General features: G+C 36.8%; 1 protein-coding gene and 1 long non-coding RNA gene across 3 annotated transcripts in view; both read left to right on the top strand.

Annotated features, from left to right (window-relative positions):
• LOC145521278 (uncharacterized) overlaps positions 1–22,662 on the top strand; it is a 90,820-nt gene that overhangs the window by 5,525 nt on the left and 62,633 nt on the right. The gene's annotated exons all lie outside the window — the stretch shown is intronic.
• Positions 1–22,662, top strand: part of LOC145521210 (HUWE1-associated protein modifying stress responses 1-like) — a 34,239-nt gene that overhangs the window by 3,093 nt on the left and 8,484 nt on the right. The window contains exon 2 of one of the 2 annotated variants that reach the window (XM_081529606.1): positions 11,070–12,446. The exons of the other annotated variant lie outside the window; for it this stretch is intronic. Within the exon in view, the coding sequence (XP_081385732.1) occupies positions 11,070–11,092 (23 nt within the window). The 3' untranslated portion in view covers positions 11,093–12,446. Of the gene's footprint in view, positions 1–11,069; positions 12,447–22,662 lie in introns of those variants that run through there. 2 annotated transcript variants of the gene reach the window in all.

Here is a 22,662-nt window from a genome sequence, read left to right as displayed (position 1 = left end):
AACCTAACTCTACACCTAAAGCAACTAGAGAAGGAAGAAATGAAACCCCAGGATTAGTAGAAGGAAAGAAATCATAAAAATTAGGGCAGAAATAAATGCAAAAGAAACAAAAGAGACATAGCAAAAATCAACAAAACTAAAAGCTGTTTTTTTGAGAAGGTAAACAAAATTGACAAACCATTAGCCAGACACATCAAGAAACAAAGGGAGAAGAATCAAATCAACAAAATTAGAAATGAAAATGGAGAGATCACAACAGACTACACAGAAATACAAAGGATCATAAGAGACTACAACCAACAGCTATATGCCAATAAAATGGACAACTTGGAAGAAATGGATAAATTCTTAGAAAAGTATAACTTTCCAAAACTGAATCAGGAAGAAATAGAAGATCTTAACAGACCCATCACAAGCACGGAAATCGAAACTGTAATCAGAAATCTTCCAGCAAACAAAAGCCCAGGACCACACGGCTTCACAGAGGAATTCTACCAAAAATTTAGAGAAGAGCTAACACCTATCCTACTCAAACTCTTCCAGAAAATCGCAAAAGATGGTAAACTTCCAAACTCATTCTATGAGGCCACCATCACCCTAATTCCAAAACCAGACAAAGATGCCACAAAAAAAGAAAACTACAGGCCAATATCACTGATGAACATAGATGCAAAAATCCTTAATAAAATTCTAGCAAACAGAATCCAACATCATATTAAAAAGATCATACATCATGACCAAGTGAGCTTTATCCCAGGAATGCAAGGTTTCTTTAACATCCGCAAATCAATCAATATAATACACCACATTAACAAATTGAAAGATAAAAACCATATGGTTATCTCAATAGATGCAGAAAAAGCCTTTGACAAAATTCAGCATCCATTTATGATAAAAACCCTCCAGAAAGCAGGAATAGAAGGAACATATCTCAACATAATAAAAGCTATATATGACAAACCCACAGCAAACATTATCCTCAATGGTGAAAAATTGAAAGCATTTCCCCTAAAGTCAGGAACAAGTCCACAGTGCCCACTTTCACCACTACTATTCAACATAGTTTTGGAAGTTTTGGCCACAGCAATCAGAGCTGAAAAAGAAATAAAAGGAATACAGATAGGAAAAGAAGAAGTAAAACTCTCACTGTTTGCAGATGACATGATCCTCTACATAGAAAACCCTAAAGATTCTACCAGAAAATTACTAGAGCTAATCAACGAATATAGTAAAGTTGCAGGATGTAAAATTAACACACAGGAATCTCTTGCATTCCTATACACCAATAATGAGAAAACAGAAAGAGAAATTAAGGAAACAATACCATTCACCATTGCAACAAAAAGAATAAAATACTTAGGAATATATCTACCTAAAGAAACAAAAGACTTATATATAGAAAACTATAAAACACTGATGAAAGAAATCAAAGAGGTAACAAACAGATGGAGAAATATACCGTGTTCATGGATTGGAAGAATTAATATAGTGAAAATGAGTATCCTACCCAAAGCAATCTATAGATTCAATGCAATCCCTATCAAGCTACCAATGGTATTTTTCACAGAACTAGAACAAATCATTTCACAATTTGTATGGAAATATAAGAAACCTCGACTAGCCAAAGCAATCTTGAGAAAGAAGAATGGAACTGGAGGAATCAACCTGCCTGACTTCAGGCTCTACTACAAAGCCACAGTCATCAAGACAGTATGGTACTGGCACAAAGACAGAAATATAGATCAATGGAACAAAATAGAAAGCCAAGAGATAAATCTACTCACCTATGGAACCTTATGCTTGACAAAGGAGTCAAGAATATACAATGGAGAAAAGACAACCTCTTTAACACGTGGTGTGGGGAAAACTGGTCAACCACTTGTAAGAGAATGAAACTGGAACACTCTCTAACACCATACACAAAAATAAACTCAAAATGGATTAATGATCTAAATGTAAGAGCAGAAACTATAAACCTCCTAGAGGAACACATGGGCAAAACACTCTCTGACATAAATCATAGCAGGATCTTCTATGACCCACCTCCCAGAGTAATGGAAACAAAAGCAAAAATAAACAAATGGGACCTAATTAAACTTAAAAGCTTTTGTACAAAGAAGGAAACTATAAGCAAGGTGAAAAGACAGCCTTCAGAATGGGAGACAATAATAGGAAATGAAGCAACGGATAAAGAATTAATCTCAAAAATATACAAGCAGCTCCTGCAGCTCAATTCCAGAAAAATAAACTACCCAATCAAAAAAATGGGCCAAAGAACTAAACAGACATTTCTCCAAAGAAGACATACAGATGGCCAACAAACACCTGAAAAGATGCTCAACATCACTCATTATCAGAGAAATGCAAGTCAAAACCACAATGAGGTGCCATCTCACGCTGGTCAGAATGGCTGCTATCAAAAAGTCTACAAACAATAAATGCTGTAAAGGGTGTGGAGGGAAAGGAACCCTCTTACACTGTTGGTGGGAATGCAAACTAGTACAGCCACTATGGAGAACAGTGTGGAGATTCATTAAAAACCTGGAAATTGAACTGCCATATGACCCAGCAATCCCACTGCTGGGCATACACACGGAGGAAACCAGAATTGAAAGAGACATGTGTACCTCAGTGTTTATCACAGCACTGTTTATAATAGCCAGGACATGGAAGCAACCTAGATGTCCATTGGCAGATGAATGCATAAGAAGGCTGTGGCACATATACCCAATGGAATATTACTCAGCTTTTAAAAAGAATGCTTTTGAATCAGTTATAATGAGGTGGATGAAACTGGAGTCTATTATACAGAGTGAAGTAAGTCAGAAAGAAAAACACCAATACAGTATACTAACACATATATATGGAATTTAGAAAGATGGTAATGATGACCCTATATGTGAGACAGCAAAAGGGACACAGATGTAAAGAACAGAGTTTTGGACTCAGTGGGAGAAGCCGAGGGCAGGATGATTTGAGAGAATAGCACTGAAACATATATATTATCATATGTAAAACAGATCACCAGTTCATGTTCAATGCATGAGACAGGTTGCTCAGGGCTCGTGCACTGGGAACACCCTGAGGGAAAGGATGGGGAGGGAGGTGGGAGAGGGGTTCAGGACAGGGAACACATGTGCAACCAGGGCTGATTCATGTGAATGTATGGCAAAAAACACCACAATATTGTAAAGTAATTAGCGTCTAATTAAAACAAATAAATTAATTTTAAAAAAGAAAGAAAAAAAAGACAGAGGACCCAGAGATCAAATTGCCAACATCTGCTGGATCACTGAAAAAGCAAGAGAGTTCCAGAAAAACATCTATTTCTGCTATTGACTATGCCAAAGCCTTTGATTGTGTGGATCACAATAAACTGTGGAAAATTCTGAAAGGAATGGGAATACCAGACCACCTGACCTGCCTCTTGAGAAATCTGCATGCAGGTCAGGAAGCAGCAGTTAGAACTGGACATGGAACAACAGACTGGTTCCAAATAGGAAAAGGAGTATGTCAAGGCTGTATATTGTCACCCTGCTTATTTAACTTATTTGCAGAGTACATCATGAGAAACGCTGGGCTGGAGGAAGCACAAGCTGGAATCAAGATTGCTGGGAGAAATATCAATAACCTCAGATATGCAGATGACACCACCCTTATGGCAGAAAGTGAAGAAGAACTAAAGAGTCTCTTGATGAATGTGAAAGAGGAGAGTGAAAAAGTTGGCTTAAAGCTCAGCATTCAAACAACTAAGATCATGGCATCCGGTCCCATCACTTCATGGCAAATAGATGGAGAAACAGTGGGAACAGTTGCAGACTTTGTTTTTTTTGGGTGGAGGGCTCCAAAATCACTGCAGATGGTGACTGAAGCCATGAAATAAAAAGACACTTACTCCTTGGAAGAAAAGTTCTGACCAACCTAGATAGCATATTAAAAAGCAGAGACATTACCTTGCCAACAAAGGTCCGTCTAGTCAAGGCTATGGTTTTTCCATTAGTCATGTATGGATGTGAGATTTGGACTATAAAGAAAGCTGAGCACCAAAGAATTGATGCTTTTATACTGTGGTGTTGGAGAAGACTCTTGAGAGTCCCATGGACTGCAAGGAGATCCAACCAGTCAATTCTAAAGGAAATCAGTCCTGAGTATTCATTGGAAGGACTGATGTTGAAGCTGAAACTCCAATACTTTGGCCACCTAATGGGAAGAACTGACTTATTTGAAAAGACCCTGAGGCTGGGAAAGATTGAAGGCAGGAGGAGAAGGGGATGACAGAGGATGAGATGGTTGGATGGCATCACCAACTCAATGGACATGAGTTTGAGTAAACTCTGGGAGTTGGTGATGGACAAGAAGGCCTGGCATGCTGCAGTCCATGTGGTCACAAAGACTTGGACATGACTGAGCAATTGAACTGAACTGAACTGACTGAAAAATCGTGCATCCTGCTTGAGGACATGTTTCTCCTTCCTGAAAACCTTCTGACTAATCCTGTTATTTTAAATGTATATTTTTGGAGTGGGCCTAGTAATATCTTTACAACCTTGAGAAATTCTTTTGATTTATTGTAATAACTAATTAAAATATATATATAATTCCCTTGCTACCAGTAGTAAGAGGGGTGGGGGGCACTCTCCTTCCCCTTTCTGACATCTACATCAGAAGCTTTCTCTGTCCTTTTTCACTCTTTAATAAAACTCTGCTATGCAAAATCTCTTAAGTGACCCAGCGCGTCCCTGATTCCAAAGCTAAATCTTCTTTTTTGGAGATCACGAATCCGACACTGTTCACCATAAGCTATCATTTCCAAGATGTTTGGCTTGAAAGATTAAAAGTGTTGTCATTTATGAATATGAAAGACCTAGTAAGAGCAGATTTAGAGAGAATTATCAATATTTCTACTATGGCCAAGTTAACTTTAAGTTTCTAAACAGAGGTCTAAATTGCAATATCAAATAAGTAGTTGAATTTATGAGTTGGCATTTTTCTGGAAAAGCTGAGATTGGTGATATAGTCTAAGGAAACAGCATATAGATGATATGTAATATTAGGCAATTGGATAGAGTAACCTAGGTAAATGTTTGTATTAGTAGAAGGTTCAAGACTGAGCCAAGATCAAATAACAATATTCAGAAGTTGAGCAGGTGAGTAAGTATCAAAAATAGATATAAAGGGAAACTGTTGGGAGAGAGAGAGAAAGAGGAAATTAAGGAATCAGGAAGCCAAGATAAGATTTCCCTGGTAGCTCAATGATCAAGAATCTGCCTGCCAGAGCAGGAGATGTAGGTTTGATCCCTAGGTGGGGAAGATCTCCTGGAGAAGGAAATGGCAACCCCCTCCAGTATTCTTGCCTGAGAAATTCCATGGAGAGAGGAGCTTGGCAGGCTAAGGTCCATGCGATCACAAAAGAATCGGACATGGTTTAGCAACTAAACAACAAATTTACAAAGTCAAGAGAAGAAAGTATGTAAAGGATAAACCTGCGGTCCACTATCTGGACAGTTTAAATGGAGTGCTCTCAGTGGAAGACTTTGGAATAAATCATAAATATGGGGAGGGGAAATGAAGACAACTATATAAATAATTTCAGCTAGGAAATGAAATGGAAAAAATAGGGCCATAGCTGAAGAGAAATGTAAGGCCGGAGATATTTTTATCTTAATTGGAGATTCTAGTACATATTTGTATGCTGATGGAAATTATGGCATGAAGAGGACAAAATCAGGAATGCATGAGAAGGAATAATCGGAGGGCATAAATTGAGAAGGCAAAAATAGATTTGATCCAGAGCTGAGGCAAAACAGATGTTGTTGGCAAGAGCAGGGGAATGACTCTGTAGTGAAAGAACTGAAAGTAGAGGATATGTGTGTAAATGAAGGTAGGTTGGTAGCTTGGGTGTGAGGATGATGAGAGATTTCTGAAAGGATATTCATATAGTACATTTCCACAATTGCAGAGTTTCATTCTACAGCACTAATCTAGATAATTTTTACCATCTTAAAATTACAAAAACATATTCTTCCATTTTTTCTGAAAATGTACATTTTACATATTTTTCTATTTTAAATCTGAAAAGTATTTTTATACTTGATGTACATTAAGTATTTAATTTGATTTTTTTCCAATAATTAGCCAATTATCTTTAGAAAAGCTGTGCTCCAATGTATGGGCTATATATTTCAGAAAAATCATATTTGTTGGAATTTAATTATATTATGAATTAGTTTGAAAATATTGCCTTCTTATGGTATTATTTATTATGAACTTCCATATGATTAAAATTTTTATAATAATTATTTTATTTATAAATATACCACAGTTCATTCCTGTTTTTAATAGTTGTTATAATAAAGGTCATATGCTCTTTCATTAACTTTTTTATTATGTATTGGTTTACTATGCAACCAACATACTACATGTATCATCTTAGTAGTTTTTATAATGATCATTCTGGGTTTTTTAATATGAATAATCACACTATCTCCATAGAAACAACATCCTGAAAATGATAAAAACAATTACTGAAAACCATATTATATATCTTTTCCCTTTTTCTTAGCTAAGATTTTTTCTTTCTTTTGAATTAGTGTGGAGGTATTTCTGTTCTTTTTATCCCCTTCATTCTTTATCTAGGAATATAGTGAGTACTGTTTATCAGACTAGAAAAATTTATTTTGATAATTTATTAAGAGTGATTATTTATTGGAAATGATTATTATTTTAATATAATATTTTGAGGGCATCTGGGAAAATAAATCTTTGTAATATTTTACATTTTGCATACTAATCAACTTTTAATATTATAAATTATACAAAAGTATTTCTTAAAGTGAAAATATCATTTATAAAATATTCCACATCTTTGTCTTTCTTGAATGAACTTTTCATTTGATTACATCACAGTTGTGAATAATTATTTCAGAGTACATGGTAAATTTTGGACTCTTTGCCTGAATGAAAGTTATTTTGCCTTTTGAATTGAGTATTTGGTTTGCTTGACATAGAATTCTCTTTAAAAGAGAATATCTCTGAAATATCAACTTATTATCTTTTATCACTTGATTACTAAAAAAAAAAAAAAGCTGCTAGTAATCTAATTATCCATACATTTCAGACAATCTTCTTTTTCTTTTTTTGTACTTGGTGTCTGCAACTTTACCTATCTAGGCCTCAGCAGTTCTAAGCATATATTATTATTAATATTATTATTTATTATTACAGTGGATTCCTTTTCACCATTTTTTTCCCCTCTCTTGGAATTTTCTTTTAGATGTTTATGAGAGAAGCTAGTCTCTCTCTTTTCCATTACCTTTCTCTCACCCTTCACACTTCTTTGGTTTTGCACTTGCTTCTTAGAGAATGCCACAGCACAGACTCTCAGCACACAATATGCTCATCAACTTTGTCCATCATTCTGTTTAATTCATATAGTTAGACTTCGGTTTTTTTAATTTGCACTTACCCTGATTGTTACTTTTATTGCAGTACAACTTTACTGTTTTCTTGGATTTGGATTTTTTGCCTCATAATATTTTATACATATAAAATAAATATCTGTAATATTCAGTTCAGTTCAGTCGCTCAGTCGTGTCTGACTCTTTGCGACCCCATGAATTGCAGCATGCCAGGCCTCTCTGTCAATCACCAACTCCCGGAGTCTACCCAAATGCATGTCCATCGAGTCGGTGATGCCATTCAACCATCTCATCCTCTGTTGTCCCCTTCTCCTCCTGCCCCCAGTCCTACCCAGCATTAGGGTCTTTCCCAATGAGTCAACTCTTTGCATGAGGTGGCCAAAGTATTGGAGTTTCAGCTTCAATATCAGTCCTTCCAATGAACACCCAGGATTGATCTCCTTTAGGATGGATTGATTGGATCTCCTTGCAATCCAAGGGACTCTCAAGAGTCTTCTCTAACACCACAGTTCAAAAGCATCAATTCTGTGGCTCTCAGCTTTCTTCACCGTCCAACTCTTACATCCATACATGACCACTGGAAAAACCATAGCCTTGACTAGACGGACTTTTGTTGGCAAAGTAATGTCTCTGCTTTTCAATATGCTATCAATGTTGGCCATAACCTTCCTTCCAAGGAGTAAGCGTCTTTTAATTTCATGGCTGCAATCACCATCAGCAGTGATTTGGGAGCCCAAAAATAAAAGTCTGACACTGTTTCCACTGTTTCCCCATCTATTTGGCATGAAGTGATGGGACCAGATGCCATGATCTTAGTTTTCTGAACGTTGAGCTTTAAGCCAAATTTTTCACTCTCCTCTTTCACTTTCATCAAGAGGCTCTTTAGTTCTTCTTCACTTTCTACCATAAGGATGGTGTCATCTGCATATCTGAGGTTATTGATATTTCTCCCGGCAATCTTGATTCCAGCTTGTGTTTCCTCCAGCCCAGTGTTTCTCATGATGTACTCTGCAAGTAAGTTAAATAAGCAGGGTGACAATATACAGCCTTGACGTACTCCTTTTCCTATTTGGAACCAGTCTGTTGTTCCATGTCCAGTTCTAACTGTTGCTTCCTGCCCTGCAGACAGGTTTCTCAAGAGACAGGTCAGATGGTCTGATATTCCCATCTCTTTCAGAATTTTCCACAGTTAGCAATAAGCTATAAATCACAATAATAAAATGAACAAAAATAAAAACTAATCAAAACAGTCAAAGCTACCTATACTATTTCTCTAAGTCTCATTCCTCTGCCTCCACACTTTGAATTTTTGTATTTATTCTTTTGCAACTTTTTTGAACTAAATTATCACTTATGTAATCACTTATATTACTTGTAATGTATGTAATTATCACTTATATAATCTTAAATATATTGTTTAAGACTAAAAAACATAAGAATAGTGTCACAACCCCCTCCAGTATTCTTGCCTAGGAAATCCCATGGATAGAGGAATCTGATGGGTTATAGTCTGTGGGATTGCAAGAATCGGACACAACTTAGCGACTCAACCACCATAAAAATGCACATAATAGTCTATAGAATCTTACTTTTCACTAAGCTTTATATTTCTAAGATTCATGCATGTTTTTGTATTCAAGTCTTTTCAAGACTGACAAAACTTTGCTGTATAAACAGTCCACAGTTTTTTAGCCACTCTTCAGTTTATGAGCAAGTGGCTTGTGTTTCTGAGTTTTGTTTTGTTTTGTTCTTGTTTACTCTTTTAATCAATGGTGTGCATGTCTTTTCATGCATACATGAAAGAATTTTGTAGATGATATAACTAAAAGTAGAATTTCCAGGGTATATATATCTTCAGTTTCACAAGATAATACTGGTTGTTTTCCAAAAGTATTAAAATAATGTGTATATAATCCTTGGATTACTATAACTCCATGATCCTGTATATTTTAACACAGTAAAAAATACTTCATTTATTTTTCAAAAATCAATACAAGTTTTTTTTTTTTGCATTCCTTCTCCCAACTATCATTACATTTCAATATTCTTTGTGAAGTTAATGTAATTTGCATGTAGAATGTCATTAATCTTTGCAATTAATCTTCACACATATTTCATGCAATGTGTCATCATGTATCCACATATTATTTTATGAGTATCAAGAAAATTTCATAGTTCTCAGTAGCTCATTCCTATGTATTCCATTAATTCACTGATACTATGTATCCAAATTTCTTTCTCACTTGGCATTTTACAAGGGCATTTCTCTGACTGAATCATTCAAATCATATCACAGAATGCTGCACATAAATTGTTGTTTGCTTATTTGCTTCTTTGAATAATCCAATCTCAATTCATCCCTTTGAAGTCTAAAGCTTCATCTCTGAGCATCCTCCACATCAACCTAACCTTATAGTAAATCCCAAAGGTAGACCCAGCACAGGACAGGAACACTGTATTCCCTTGAGTCAGGCCCTTTCTACCTCTTCGGCAGTTCAGATGAAACCCCAAGTCTGACTCAGAGTACAGAGTATGAGTTTAACCTGAAATGCAGTTGGGACAACATACGATATAAATAATTGGGGGTAAAATAGTACATATTAACCTGGATTTCAGGTTGGGTATCACTGTCAAAAATGGATAAAATCAATCTGAAACTATTCCATAGCACGAACATTATTCTATTTCCTTTCTATAACTTCACGTGGGACTTCTTGAGCTGGGTGTTTCTGGGTAATGTCCATCTTCATAGTTACTGCCTGCCTATGATTTGATGACTCTATTATCTTTTCATTCTCCGTTCAGCAGTATCACTTGTTTCCTTCTTATTTTATGAGATATATATATATGCTGTTGTTGTTTGGTTGCTAGGTCAAGTCTGACTCTTTGCAACTCAATGGACTGCAGCATGTCAGGTTCCTCTGTGCTTCAGTATATATGTATACTAAGTTGCTTCAGTCATGTCCAACTCTTTGCGACCCTATAGACTGTAAATTTTCTGGCTCTTCTGTCCATGTCCATGGGATTCTCAAGGTAAGAATACTGAAGTGAGTTTCCAGGCCCTCCTTCAGGGAATCTTCCCAACTCAGGGATTGAGCATGCATCTCTTACATCTCCTGCATTGGCAGTCAGGTTCTTTACCACTAGCAGTGCCATCTATATAGATAGATAGATAGATAGATAGATAGATAGATAGATAGATAGATAGGTAGGTAGATAGATAGATAGATAGATAGATAAGAAATTATATATATATGTATATATGTGTAAGGGAAATTATATGCAATCAGGAATACCATATCCTTCTCACACACTGTCTCTAAGGATCAAGAAGAGAAGGTTATTTGTGAAGGATGGAGGAGGACACAGTATTTTGTATAGCCAAGAAATTTAAATATTTTAAAATATAAGTAACTTTTTATCACACCATAGTGGTGTTTGGATATATGGTCTCTTCCTTCACATTTCATCCCAAAACTCAGAATGGTCTCAGAATGGTACCCCATTCCTCAGAAGTAACCCCCCCAAATTCTCCCATGTTTGTATGTAGAGATATTTCCTTGCTGTTTTTTTTTTTTTTTACTATATATCGCTAAGTAAATTTATTTTCTTCTCCTATATCTGTGTTTAATCCATTATTGCTTTTAACAGGCTTGACCAAAGGTAAAAAATGAGTAACGAAGAAAGTGTGGCACGATTCTACTTTCAATTTGGTGTGTAAGATATCGATTGCACAGTAAAGAACTCAATGAAAAAACATTAACAGGAGATAACAGAATATGAAGATAAGAAATATTTTCTGTGTTCTCAGAAAACAGACATGTGGAGTGATGCATGTGGTTATTTTATTTCTAGCTATACTGCATTTATTTACAGCAAAAGATCACTGAAAGCAAAACCAAAAACACTTTAAAAATCAGAATAGGTATACATGGCATTTTTTTTTGAATTAGATTCCTGAGTTTGGAGAGGAAAAGTCCCTTTTATTAGATCATGTTTCCCCGAAAGCAACATAAAGAGAGGACTTGAGTTGAGGTGGTTAATTTCACTGATGTCCCAAGGAGCAGCAGTGAGGAATCAGGAAGAGAAATACAAAGAGGCATAAGCGTACATTGCATAAGTGGCTAATCTATTGATTACTTACTGTAAAAGTATCAAGTTAATGGAATATCCAATTGAAATATAATATGGAGGAGGAAACAAACATGCTTTAGGTATCTCTAAATCAAAGACTTTAACTATAACCCAGGAAAATTCTACTGAGGGAAAAGTGTAACCAAAATATTCTCTAATTTTTTCCTGGAAAAAAAAGAGCAATTCATATTCTTGGAAGATACACCTTCGAGAAGATCAAGTAAATTCTTCTGAATCTTTGTCTTCAAAGTAAAATGAACATCCAGTTTTAGAGTCAATAAGCCTTACTTGACTGACTTATGTACATATCAGTGATTCATTTTTCCCAGTTTGTCCTTCAGATGGAAATGGAAAGAAACCATTTTAGAATTCAATGTCAAGAGAACGTCTCTAATAACTATGATAAGTTCCTTGTCATCTTCTTATAAAAAAAAGAATGTTGCCCACCATCCAGTTCTACAAGAATCAAGTCATTAACTAGCATAGTTGCTAACATACAACATACCCTGAAAGAAAAACAGGGTGGAGGTCAGGATAAGGCACTTTGTGCCCCGGAAACACAGGAAAAATCTGAATAAACCTGAATTCTTACACCCTCCCATACATAGAAAAGCGCTAAAATCATTCATTGAGATATCTGTTCCTTGTTATAAGCAGTAACTTTTTACCAAGAAGTATGCTTGATTATTAATACAAGCAACTCTTTGCCAAACTCATACACATAATGATCTCTGCACATGCCCTCTTGCCACTTCTTTCTCAGAGCTATCTGAGAGGTTGTTCCCTGGGCTATCATCCTCAGTAAGACATTAAACTCAGCTCACAGCTCTTACGTGTGTGTGTGTGTGTGTGTGTGTTTCTCAAGTCAACACTCCAATAAAATTTGTCTTCAAATTTCACGTGTATTTTTCCCATTTGAAAAGGATCACTTATCAAAGTATTAACAAAGGATATGTCTCAAATGATTTTCCTCTTATGTCTCCTGGTCTAAATTTCTTCTGTTGAATGATTTTTAAATGAATTTTGAAAATAATAATAATTGTTATTCCAATATGCCCTAGAAAACACTTACTTACTTTCATTCTATCTTCCACAAATACAGAGTAAAAGTGGTTTACATATTGTTTTACATTTAAACAGCTGGGCAAGTGAATTCACTTGTTTTTTGCTTTATACAAAAATCATGAAATCAAATGCTTTAAGAAATTATTGCTCTTTAAAAAAAAGATCAGTGATATTTAGTACACTTTTGTATATATTAAATATGCAAATTATAAGGTACAGTTAATGCTTTTATTCTCCAGTGTGGGAGATGACTTACAATTCTTTTACACCCTCTTAAGTCTCTCTCTCTCTCACACACACACACAGTTTTCAATGTGTATATTCGGTTTAGCTTAATTACTTCAAACACTGTTATTCTTTCATAATCATGCATTTTCAATGCCATTTTAAAATGCATGTAGCAAAACAACATCTGTTTAATAGCTTTATTTTAAATGTTATATGGATAACTTAAAAATCTTAAACAAATCTGCATGTGATATTTTCAGAACACTGGGCGTGTATGAGATAGGTATTCCCCTGCTCACATTTTCACACAAATGTGGGAATGGGAGCCTAAGGCAATGTGAATAGCAGCTCTTCAAATTTCAAAGGATCTATGAAGGATGCTTGCTCTGCTCTTGCCATTATGAATTGGCCTATGCTTGGGGAGCAATTAAAATTAAATAGCCTCCAAAGAGCAAAAAGCAAACCTCTCTAGTTGTGAGTATGAGCATACTCTCTCACAGAAGTGTCAAAGGAGAAATGCTAAGATAGAGCAAAATAACAGAGCAAAGAAGGACATGACATTCTATTTCAGAGTATATACTTTCTAGACAACATTTAATTGTAGGCATATTTCTTCATATTGTCTATTCTGTTAGAGTACATATGTGTGTGGTATATTTATGTGTATATAGACATACACACACATGCACATTATAATAATCATTAGGCACTGTTATGAGATCAATGCATCCTTGGAAATTAATACTTTGAGTATATTAAGCAGTTGTTATACTCCCTAACTTCAGCACTGTAAAGAAATCCCCTAGAATTAGGGGAAAATAATAATGATGATCATATCACAAAGTTATATGATGCTTATTAAAATTTCAGTACACCTTCACTTTTTTGAGATCACATACAACCTTTGCAAGGATGAAGAACATGCTTTTAATCTCCCAAATTTTTCTGTTTCATTTTATCATAAGTTATAAACTTTTAATTTTATATGGCTTAAGCTGAATTATAGGAAAAAGTCAATTTGAAATTCAGAATTAGCTGTTCACGTTGAGAAACAAAAGATCACACACACACAGACACACACACACACACACACACACGAGGCCTTAATAGTTACATGATTCGATTATTAGTGTAAATAGTACCACAGATTTCCTAGTCAAATTTTGGGCTCCAAAATCACTGCAGATGGTGACTGCAGCCATGAAATTAAAAGACTCCTGCTCTTTGGAAGAAAAGCTATGACCAACCTAGACAGCATGTTAAAAAGCAGAGACGTTACTTTGCTGATAAAAGTTCATCTAGTCAAAGCTATGGTTTTTCCAGTAGTCATGTATGGATGTGAGAGTTGGACCATTAAGAAAGCTGAGCGCCAAAGAATTGATGCCTTTGAACTGTCTGTTGGAGAAGACTCTTGAGAGTCCCTCGGACTGCAAGGAGATCCAACCAGTCCATCCTAAAGGAAATCGGTCCTGAATGTTCATTGGAAGGACTGATGTTGAAGCTGAAGCTCCAATACTTTGGCCACCTGATGTGAAGAACTGACTCATTTGAAAAGACCCTGATCATGGGAAAGATTGAAGGTAGAAGGAGAAGGGGACGACAGAGGATGAGATGGTTGGACGGCATCATCAACTTGATGGACATGAGTTTGAGCAAGCTTCAGGAGTTAGTGATGGACAAGGAGGCCTGGTGTGCTGCAGTCCATGGGGTCACAAAGAGTCTAACAACTGAGTGACTGAGTTGAACTGAACTGTACAAGTCCACTGTCTTCATATATGTGACATGTTTATTTTAGGAAACTCTTTACCAGGATAATGACAGTTGAAAATATCTTACTTGTTAACTTAAAGAACTCCTGATAAGCCATTTAAGACTGCTTAACTTTTCAAGAGAGAGAATCATATCTCTGTTTATACATCAAGATTCTCCACAATCCTTGCCCCAAAACTTCCTATATTCACCTATTCCTAAACTATTATATCATGATCCTTATCCAAAGTCAATCAAGCCTTTGGATTGAAAGACAATTTATTAAGTTAAACCATCAAATATCATAAGTATGCAGACTCTGCCCTTTCTATTCTAGGATGCTACTAAGCCTCTGTCAAAGTAAGCAATACTTCATCACAGTAAGCAATAAACTCAGCTCTGCTCTACCAAGAGTTGAAGATGGAGCCAGCATGCAACATCCAAGTGGTTGATGTATATTTAGATAACTGAAAGGCAAAGGCAATTGAGAGGAGCCAGGGCAGGAGATGGGCTTCCCTTGTGACTCAGTTCAGTTCAGTTCAGTTCCTCAGTCATGTCAGACTCTTAGCGACCCCATGGATTGCAGCATGCCAGGCTTTATTGTCCATCACGAACTCCCAAAGTTGACCCAAACTCATGTCCATTGAGTTGGTGATGCCATCCAACCAACTCATCCTCTGTCGTCCCCTTCTCCTGACATTGAACTTTCCAGGTGTGAGGGTCTTTTCACATGAGTCAGCTCTTCGCATCAGGTGGCCAAAGTATTGGAGTTTCAGCTTCAACATCAGTCCTTCCAATGAACACCCAGGACTGATCTTTAGGATGGACTGGTTGGATCTCCTTGCTGTCCAAGGGACTCTCAAGAGTCTTCTCCAACACCAAAGTTCAAAAGCATCAATTCTTCAGTGCTCAGCTTTCTTTATAGTCCATCTCTCACATCCATACATTACTACTGGAAAAAAATAGTCTTGACTAGACAGACCTTTGTTGACAAAATAATGTCTCTGCTTTTTAATATGCTGTCTGGGTTGGTCATAACTTTCCTTCCAAGGAGTAAGCGTCTTTTAAATTCATGACTGCAATCACGATCTGCCGTGATTTTGGAGCCCAAAAAAGTAAAGTCAGCCACTGTTTCCACTGTTTTCCCATCTATTTCCCATGAAGTGATTGGACCAGATGCCATGATCTTAGTATTCAGAATGTTGAGCTTTAAGCCAACTTTTTCACTCTCCTCTTTCACTTTCATCAAGAGGCTCTTTAGTTCTTCTTCACTTTCTGTCATAAGAGTGATGTCATCTGCATATCTGAGGTTACTGATATTTCTCCCAGCAATCTTGATTCCAGCTTGTGCTTCATCCAGCCCAGAATTTCTCATGATGTATGCTGCATATAAGTTAAATAAGCAGGATGATAATGTAAAGCCTTGACGTACTCCTTCTCCTATGTGGAACCAGTCTGTTGTTCCATGTCCAGTTCTAACTGTTGCTTCCTGACCTGCATACAGGTTTCTCAAGAGGCAGGTCAGGTGGTCTACTATTCCTATCTCTTTCAGAATTTTCCACAGTTTAATGTGATCCACACAGTCAAAGGCTTTGGCATAGCTGATAAAGCTGGAAGATGTTTTCCTGGAACTCTCTTGCTTTTTCGATGATCCAGCTAATGTTGGAAGTTTGATCTCTGGTTCCCCTGTCTTTTCTAAAACCAGCTTGAACATCTGGAAGTTCATGGTTCACATATTGTTGAAGCCCGGCTTGCAGAATTTTGAGCATTACTTAGCATGTGAGATGAGTGCAACTGTGCAGTAGTTTGAGCATTCTTTGGCATTGCCTTTCTTAGGGATTCAAGTGAAAACTGAGCTTTTCCAGTCCTGTGACCACTGCTGAGTTTTCCAAATTTGCTGGCATATTGAGTGCAGCACTTTCACAGCATCATCTTTCAGGATTTGAAATAGCTCAACTGGAATTCCATCACTTCCACTAGCTTTGCTCATAGTGATGCTTCCTAAGGCCCATTTGACTTCGCATTCCAGGATGTCTGGCTCTAGGTGAATAATCACACCATCGTGATTATCTGGGTTGTGAAGATCATTTTTGTACAGTTCTTCTGTGTATTCTTGCCACCTCTTAATATCTTCTGCCTCTGTCAGGCCCATACTATTTCTGTCCTTTATTGAGCCCACCTTTGCATGAAATATTCCCTTGGTATCTCTAATATTCTTGAAGAGATCTCTAGTCTTTCTCATTCTATTTTTTTCCTCTATTTCTTTACATTGATCACTGAGAAAGACTTTCTTATCTCTCCTTGCTATTCTTTGGAACTCTGCATTCAGATGCTTATATCTTTCCTTTTCACTTCATTTCTTTTCACAGCTATTTGTAAGGCCTCCTCAGAAAGCCATTTTGCTTTTTTGCATTTGTGTTTCTTGGGGATGGTCTTGATCCCTGTCTCCTGTACAATGTCATGAACCTCTGACCATAATTCATCAGGCACTCTGTCTGTCAGATCTAGTCCCTTAAATCTATTTTTCACTTCCCCTGTATAATTGTAGGGGATTTGATGAAGGTAATACCTGCATGGTCTATTGTTTTCCCTACTTTCTTCAATTTAAGTCTGAATTTGGCAACAATGAGTTTATGATCTGAGCCACAGTCAGCTCCCAGTCTTGTTTTTGCTGACTGTATAGAGCATCTCCATCTTTGGTTGCAAATAATTTAATCAATCTGATTTTGGTATTCACCATCTGGTGATGTCTATGTGTAGAGTCTTCCCTTGTGTTTTTGGAAGAGGGTGTTTTCTATGACCAGTGCGTTCTCTTGGCAAATCTCTATTAGCCTTTGCCCTGCTTCATTCTGTACTCCAAGGCCAAATTTGCTTGTTACTCCAGGTGTTTCTTGACTTTCTACTTTTGCATTCCAGTCTCCTATAATGAAAAAGACATCTTTTTTGGGTGTTAGTTCTCAAAGGTCTTGTAGGTCTTCATAGAATCATTCAACTTCAGCTTCTTCAGCATTATTGGTCAGTGCATAGACTTGGATTACTGTGATATTGAATGGCTTGCCTTGGAAACGAACAGAGGCAGTGGTCATTCTGTCGTTTTTGAGTTTGCATCCAAGTACTGTGTTTAGTACACTTTAGCTGACTATAATGGCTACTCTATTTCTTCTCAGGGATTCTTGCCCACGGTAGTATATATAATGGTCATCTGAATTAAATTCACCCATTCCATTCTATTTTAGTTTGCTGATTCCTAAAATGTTGATGTTCACTCTTCTGTTTGACCACTTCCGATCTGCCTTGATTCATGGACCTAACATTCCAGATTCCTATGGGATATTGCTCTTGACTGCATTGGACTTTACTTTCATCACCAGTCACATCCACAACTAGGTGTTGTTTTTGCTTTGGCTGCATCTCTTCATTCTTTCTGGAGTTATTTCTCCCCTGATCTCCAGTAGCATATTGGGCACCTACTGACCTGGGTAGTTCATCTTTCAGTGTCCTATCTTTTTACCTTTTCATACTGTTCATGGGCTTTTCAAGGCAAGAATACAGAAATGGTTCACCATTCCCTTCTCCAGTGGAGCACACTTCATCAGGACTCTCCACCATGACTCGTCCATCTTCGGTGGCGCCACACGGCATGGTTTATAGTTTCACTGAGATAGACAAGACTGTGATCCATGTGATTAGATTGGTTAGTTTTCTGTGATTGTGGTTTTCAGTCTGTCTGCCCTCTGATGGAGAAGAATAAGAGGATAAGAGGCTGGAGCAGTGAGCGGCCAGTGGCGGCTGCATGGTGCTGGAGCAGCGAGTGGCGGAGATGAGATACCCCACATCCAAGGTCAGAGAAACTCTAGTGAGATTGTAGGAGGGGTGAATTTGTGTTTAGAATCAAACTCTATTCCCACCAGAGGCACTAAGAGTGTTCAAACAAACCTTGTGCGCACCAGGACCCAGGGAACCCACAGAGACTGAGACAAAGCTGTGTTTGTGCATCTCCCGTGGGGCTGCGCATCAGCAGGGGACTGCCACAGGGGCAGAGGCTCTGAGTGAGGCAGACTTGGTTATGGCATAAGCCCTCTTGGACGAGGTCGCCACTAACCCCACCATAGAGTTGCCAGAACTTACACAGGACTGGAAAATTGAATCTTGGAGGGCACAAACAGAACATTATGTACCACGACCCAGGAGAAAGGAACAGTGATCTCACAAGAGTCTGACCCAGACTTGCCTGTGAGTGTCCAGGAGTCTCCAGCAGAGGCATGGGTTGGTGGTGGCCTGCTGCAAGATTGGGGGCACTAAGTGTAGCAGTACATGCATGGGATCTTTTGAAGGAGGTCACCATTATCTGCCGGAGTCCAGCTCCAGCAGCTAGGGAAACACTCTGAAGGGATGAACGGGGTCGGCGGAGAGAATGATGCAGCCTCTCACTCAAAGCACTGGGCTGCATGTTTATTTTAAGCATCAGGTTTTCTTTTATACTTTTACGAAAGCATTAGGTCAGAGGTATGACATCTTCAGTTTCCCCTCACCCATATTTACTGTCTCCATAAATCATTGTTGTCCTTCAGAGTTCCCTCTTAAGTGTCCTTGTGATAACACTGTAACTCAAGTTTGTCTCTGGGCTGTAGACCACATTCCTCAGGTTATTTCTTATCTCTCTAAATCCTGCTATCCCCTAGTAACTCAAGCTCATCATCTCCTAAAAAGGCTTTTAGCTATTAGTATTTCTAAAATTCCTAGTTTCTATAAGCTATAGTAAAATATGCCAACACTACAACATATCTTAAACTTTCAGCTTCTAACTATTCTTAATTATTCCTAACCCTTAAACTCAGCAAACTTGTTTTGCCATAAACATTTCCCTTACAAGCAAGTTTCAGATAACAATGTTTCCCATGGCCTCAGGCTGCAGCCTATGTGCTCATCCTGGAGCATTCTTTGTAAAGATCCTTGAATAAATGTCAATAGTTAATTTTATGGATTATAACATTCTTTCCAGGCAACTCAACAATTTTATGGATTATAACATTCTTTCCAGCCAACTCAACCTGAGGAAGGAAAGGACAAGTCAGAATCACAAGACCTAACTCCTTCATCCTAGGACCGTGCCTGCGGGATGAGGAGAGGGGATTGGGGCTATGCCTCCATTTTGTCAGTAATGCCTAACTCGGCTCCCTACAATTATCTTCATTACCTCCACCATAGTTTGGCCCCAGGTAAATAGCAAGGAGGGAACACAACTCCACCCAGCAACAGAAAATTGGATTAAAGTTCTACTGAACATGGCCCCACCCATCAGAAGAAGACCCAGTTTCCCCCTCAGTCAGTCTCTCCCATCAGGAAGCTTTCATAATTTCTTGTGGCTCGGCTGGTAAAGAATCTGCCTGCAATATGGAAGACCTGGGTTCAGTACCTGGGTTGGGAAGATCCCCTGGAGAAGAGAAAGGTTACCCACTCCAGTATTCTGGCCTGCAGAACTCCATGGACTGTATACACCATGGGGTCACAAAGAGTCAGACACAACTGAGCAACTTTCACACACACACACACACACACAACACACACAGATACACAGGGCAAGAGATGGGTTTCCCTTGTGGCTCAGCTGGTAAAGAATCTGCCTGTGATGAGGGAGATCTGGTTTCCCTTCCTGGGGTTTGGGAAGACCCCTGGAGAAGGGAAAAGGAAATACCCACTCAAGTATTCTGGCCTGGAGAATTCCATGGACTATCCGTGGAGTCACAAAGAGTCAGACATGACACAGTGACTTTCACTTTCAGGGCAGGAGATATACCCCTAGGTCTATAGTTATTCTCAACCATTTAAGAAAAAAAAAAAAAATACTTGAAGTGATGCCCAATTCAGCATACTTGGAATCTGATCTCAGAATCTCCACACACCAATGAAGTATGTATATGACATCATCTACAGTGATAGATCTTAGATTTTTTTTCTAAGATGCTACTGATTTTACATTTCTAAAATGTTTATATTCAAAATTCTCCCTCTATTCTTCTTAAATCTAACTTATTCCAAACACACATATTCAAAATAAGGAAGAAGGGGGGTGAGGGGAGGGTAAGTGGGTGAAGCAGGAGGAGGAAGAAGAAAAGAGACACCTATATCTGGCTGTATACAAAAATGGAAAGTGTTGAAATAAAGGAATATAGAAACCTAAGGTTTTTATTGCAAATTGACACAATTTGAAATCAGAGAATCTTTCTAGGAAACAAAAATTTTGAACTTTGCTGGAAATCTTGATTATCAGAATAATCTTGAGTTATTTGAGTAAGAAAGTTATTTTAAATGAAGATTTAAATTGTTTTCCTAAATAGTGATATAACTTGTTATATGTGATTTTATTATTTTTATGTGATTTTAATTGTTACAGCATTGTCTTTATTTAAGATTTTTCTCTCCATACCCACCCCTCATCCTTATGCCTGTATGTGTCCCTTCCCTCAGCCCTGTGTTGTTTGATTGAACTGCAAATAAATTGCAGAAATTTGATGAGTTGTGTATAATATTAGTAAGGCATCAGACATATAGCAATATTGAATGATATTGAATCGTTCAATAGAGTTTGACATTACTGATAGTTTTGTATTTCTTTATTTATAAGCAGGAATTTTTTCATCTTAAGAATTTCTGTATTCAATGTAAAATATTGGAAAACATGAAATATATAATGAAAAAAATAATTACCCCATGGTCTAGTATAAACATTTAGTAAACACTTGGTATAGTTTTTTCTTTTAAATTATTTTTTCCCAAAGGTAGATTTGTATATATTTACTTGATTCTAAAATTTAAATATATTGAATATACATTTTTATACTCCGTCATAGTTCATATATCATTAATTTAGAATTTTTATAGTTTTAATACTTTTTCAAATGATATTGTTTATATAGTTTGTGAATGCTTATAAACTACTAGATCTTATATATTTCTATCATGTTAATATTAAGACATGGCATATTTTTAACTTTATTAAATTCTATAAAGAATTATGTTAAAAGCATCATAGCTCTACTAAAAGTCCCCTTTATTACAAAATTCTTACATAATACTTTATTTTTCAGCAAATGTTAATCTTGTGAGCTCTGACTTCATAGCGCCAGGGTTGAATCTATTTCACTTTGAATTTTTAACATTTGTATTGCTCATCTTATCTAATGAATAGAAAAAGACAGCTCACAAAAATATTGTGGAATTAAATGATATAGTTCATTCAAAGTATTTACTGAATCACATAATTGATTATTTTAAAAAATCCATTAATTTGCCAAATAAATTGTCTAACTAAGAAAACAAAAATTATAATAAATTTTTGAAATGTATTCTTTGGTTAATAGTAACTAGTTTTAGAATAAAATGTATTTCAACATATTTATTAGCAATATTCCTGAAAGTTTCTATATGTATCTTCTCTTAAATCTCCCCCATGTGCTGTAACTGCTCTCTAAATTTTTTGGTAATTCAGCCATGACATCTTATTTGAAAAGCATCATTTTCTCTTTCTGACTGTTACTTCACTCCTTCTCTATGTGTAACGTGATATCGGTGAACATTCTCAATGTTACTACAAATACATTTAAAATTCAGTTTGGGCTCCTACTTCACAAATTTAGTTGGTAGTCACCATAAGTGGCAAGGTTTATAAAATGGTTTCATTTTATAAATGAAATGTTTCCAAAATAATCTCTACAGTTAATCAGAGAAGAGTACTAAAATACAGACAGGTACACACACACACACACACACACACACACACACACAGCGCCAGAGCTATTGAAATTCTCATATGGTAGATAAATACAGGCAAACATGAATAATGTAAAGTCACCATCTCTGGAGCTAAATGAGCATCAGAAGATGAGAAGTCAGTTACCCCTAAGGAACAATGATCCTGCAGGTAGCCACAAATATTTAAATTAAATCACATTCTAATATGCAATATACTCCCTGAGAGAAATAGCTGAAGAGGAATTAGCTTTTCCAGTCCTCTAGGATACCATTTATTATGTACTTGAATTAACTAAAAACATATTTATGGGATTAT

The sequence above is a fragment of the Giraffa tippelskirchi genome, chromosome 1 (genome assembly GCF_054371585.1).
Source record: "Giraffa tippelskirchi isolate mGirTip1 chromosome 1, T2T-mGirTip1v1.2.pri, whole genome shotgun sequence".
In the NCBI taxonomy this organism is placed as follows: domain Eukaryota; kingdom Metazoa; phylum Chordata; class Mammalia; order Artiodactyla; family Giraffidae; genus Giraffa; species Giraffa tippelskirchi.
The sequence above is the reverse complement of the archived record's forward strand: the minus strand, read 5'-3'. Positions and strand labels throughout refer to the sequence as shown.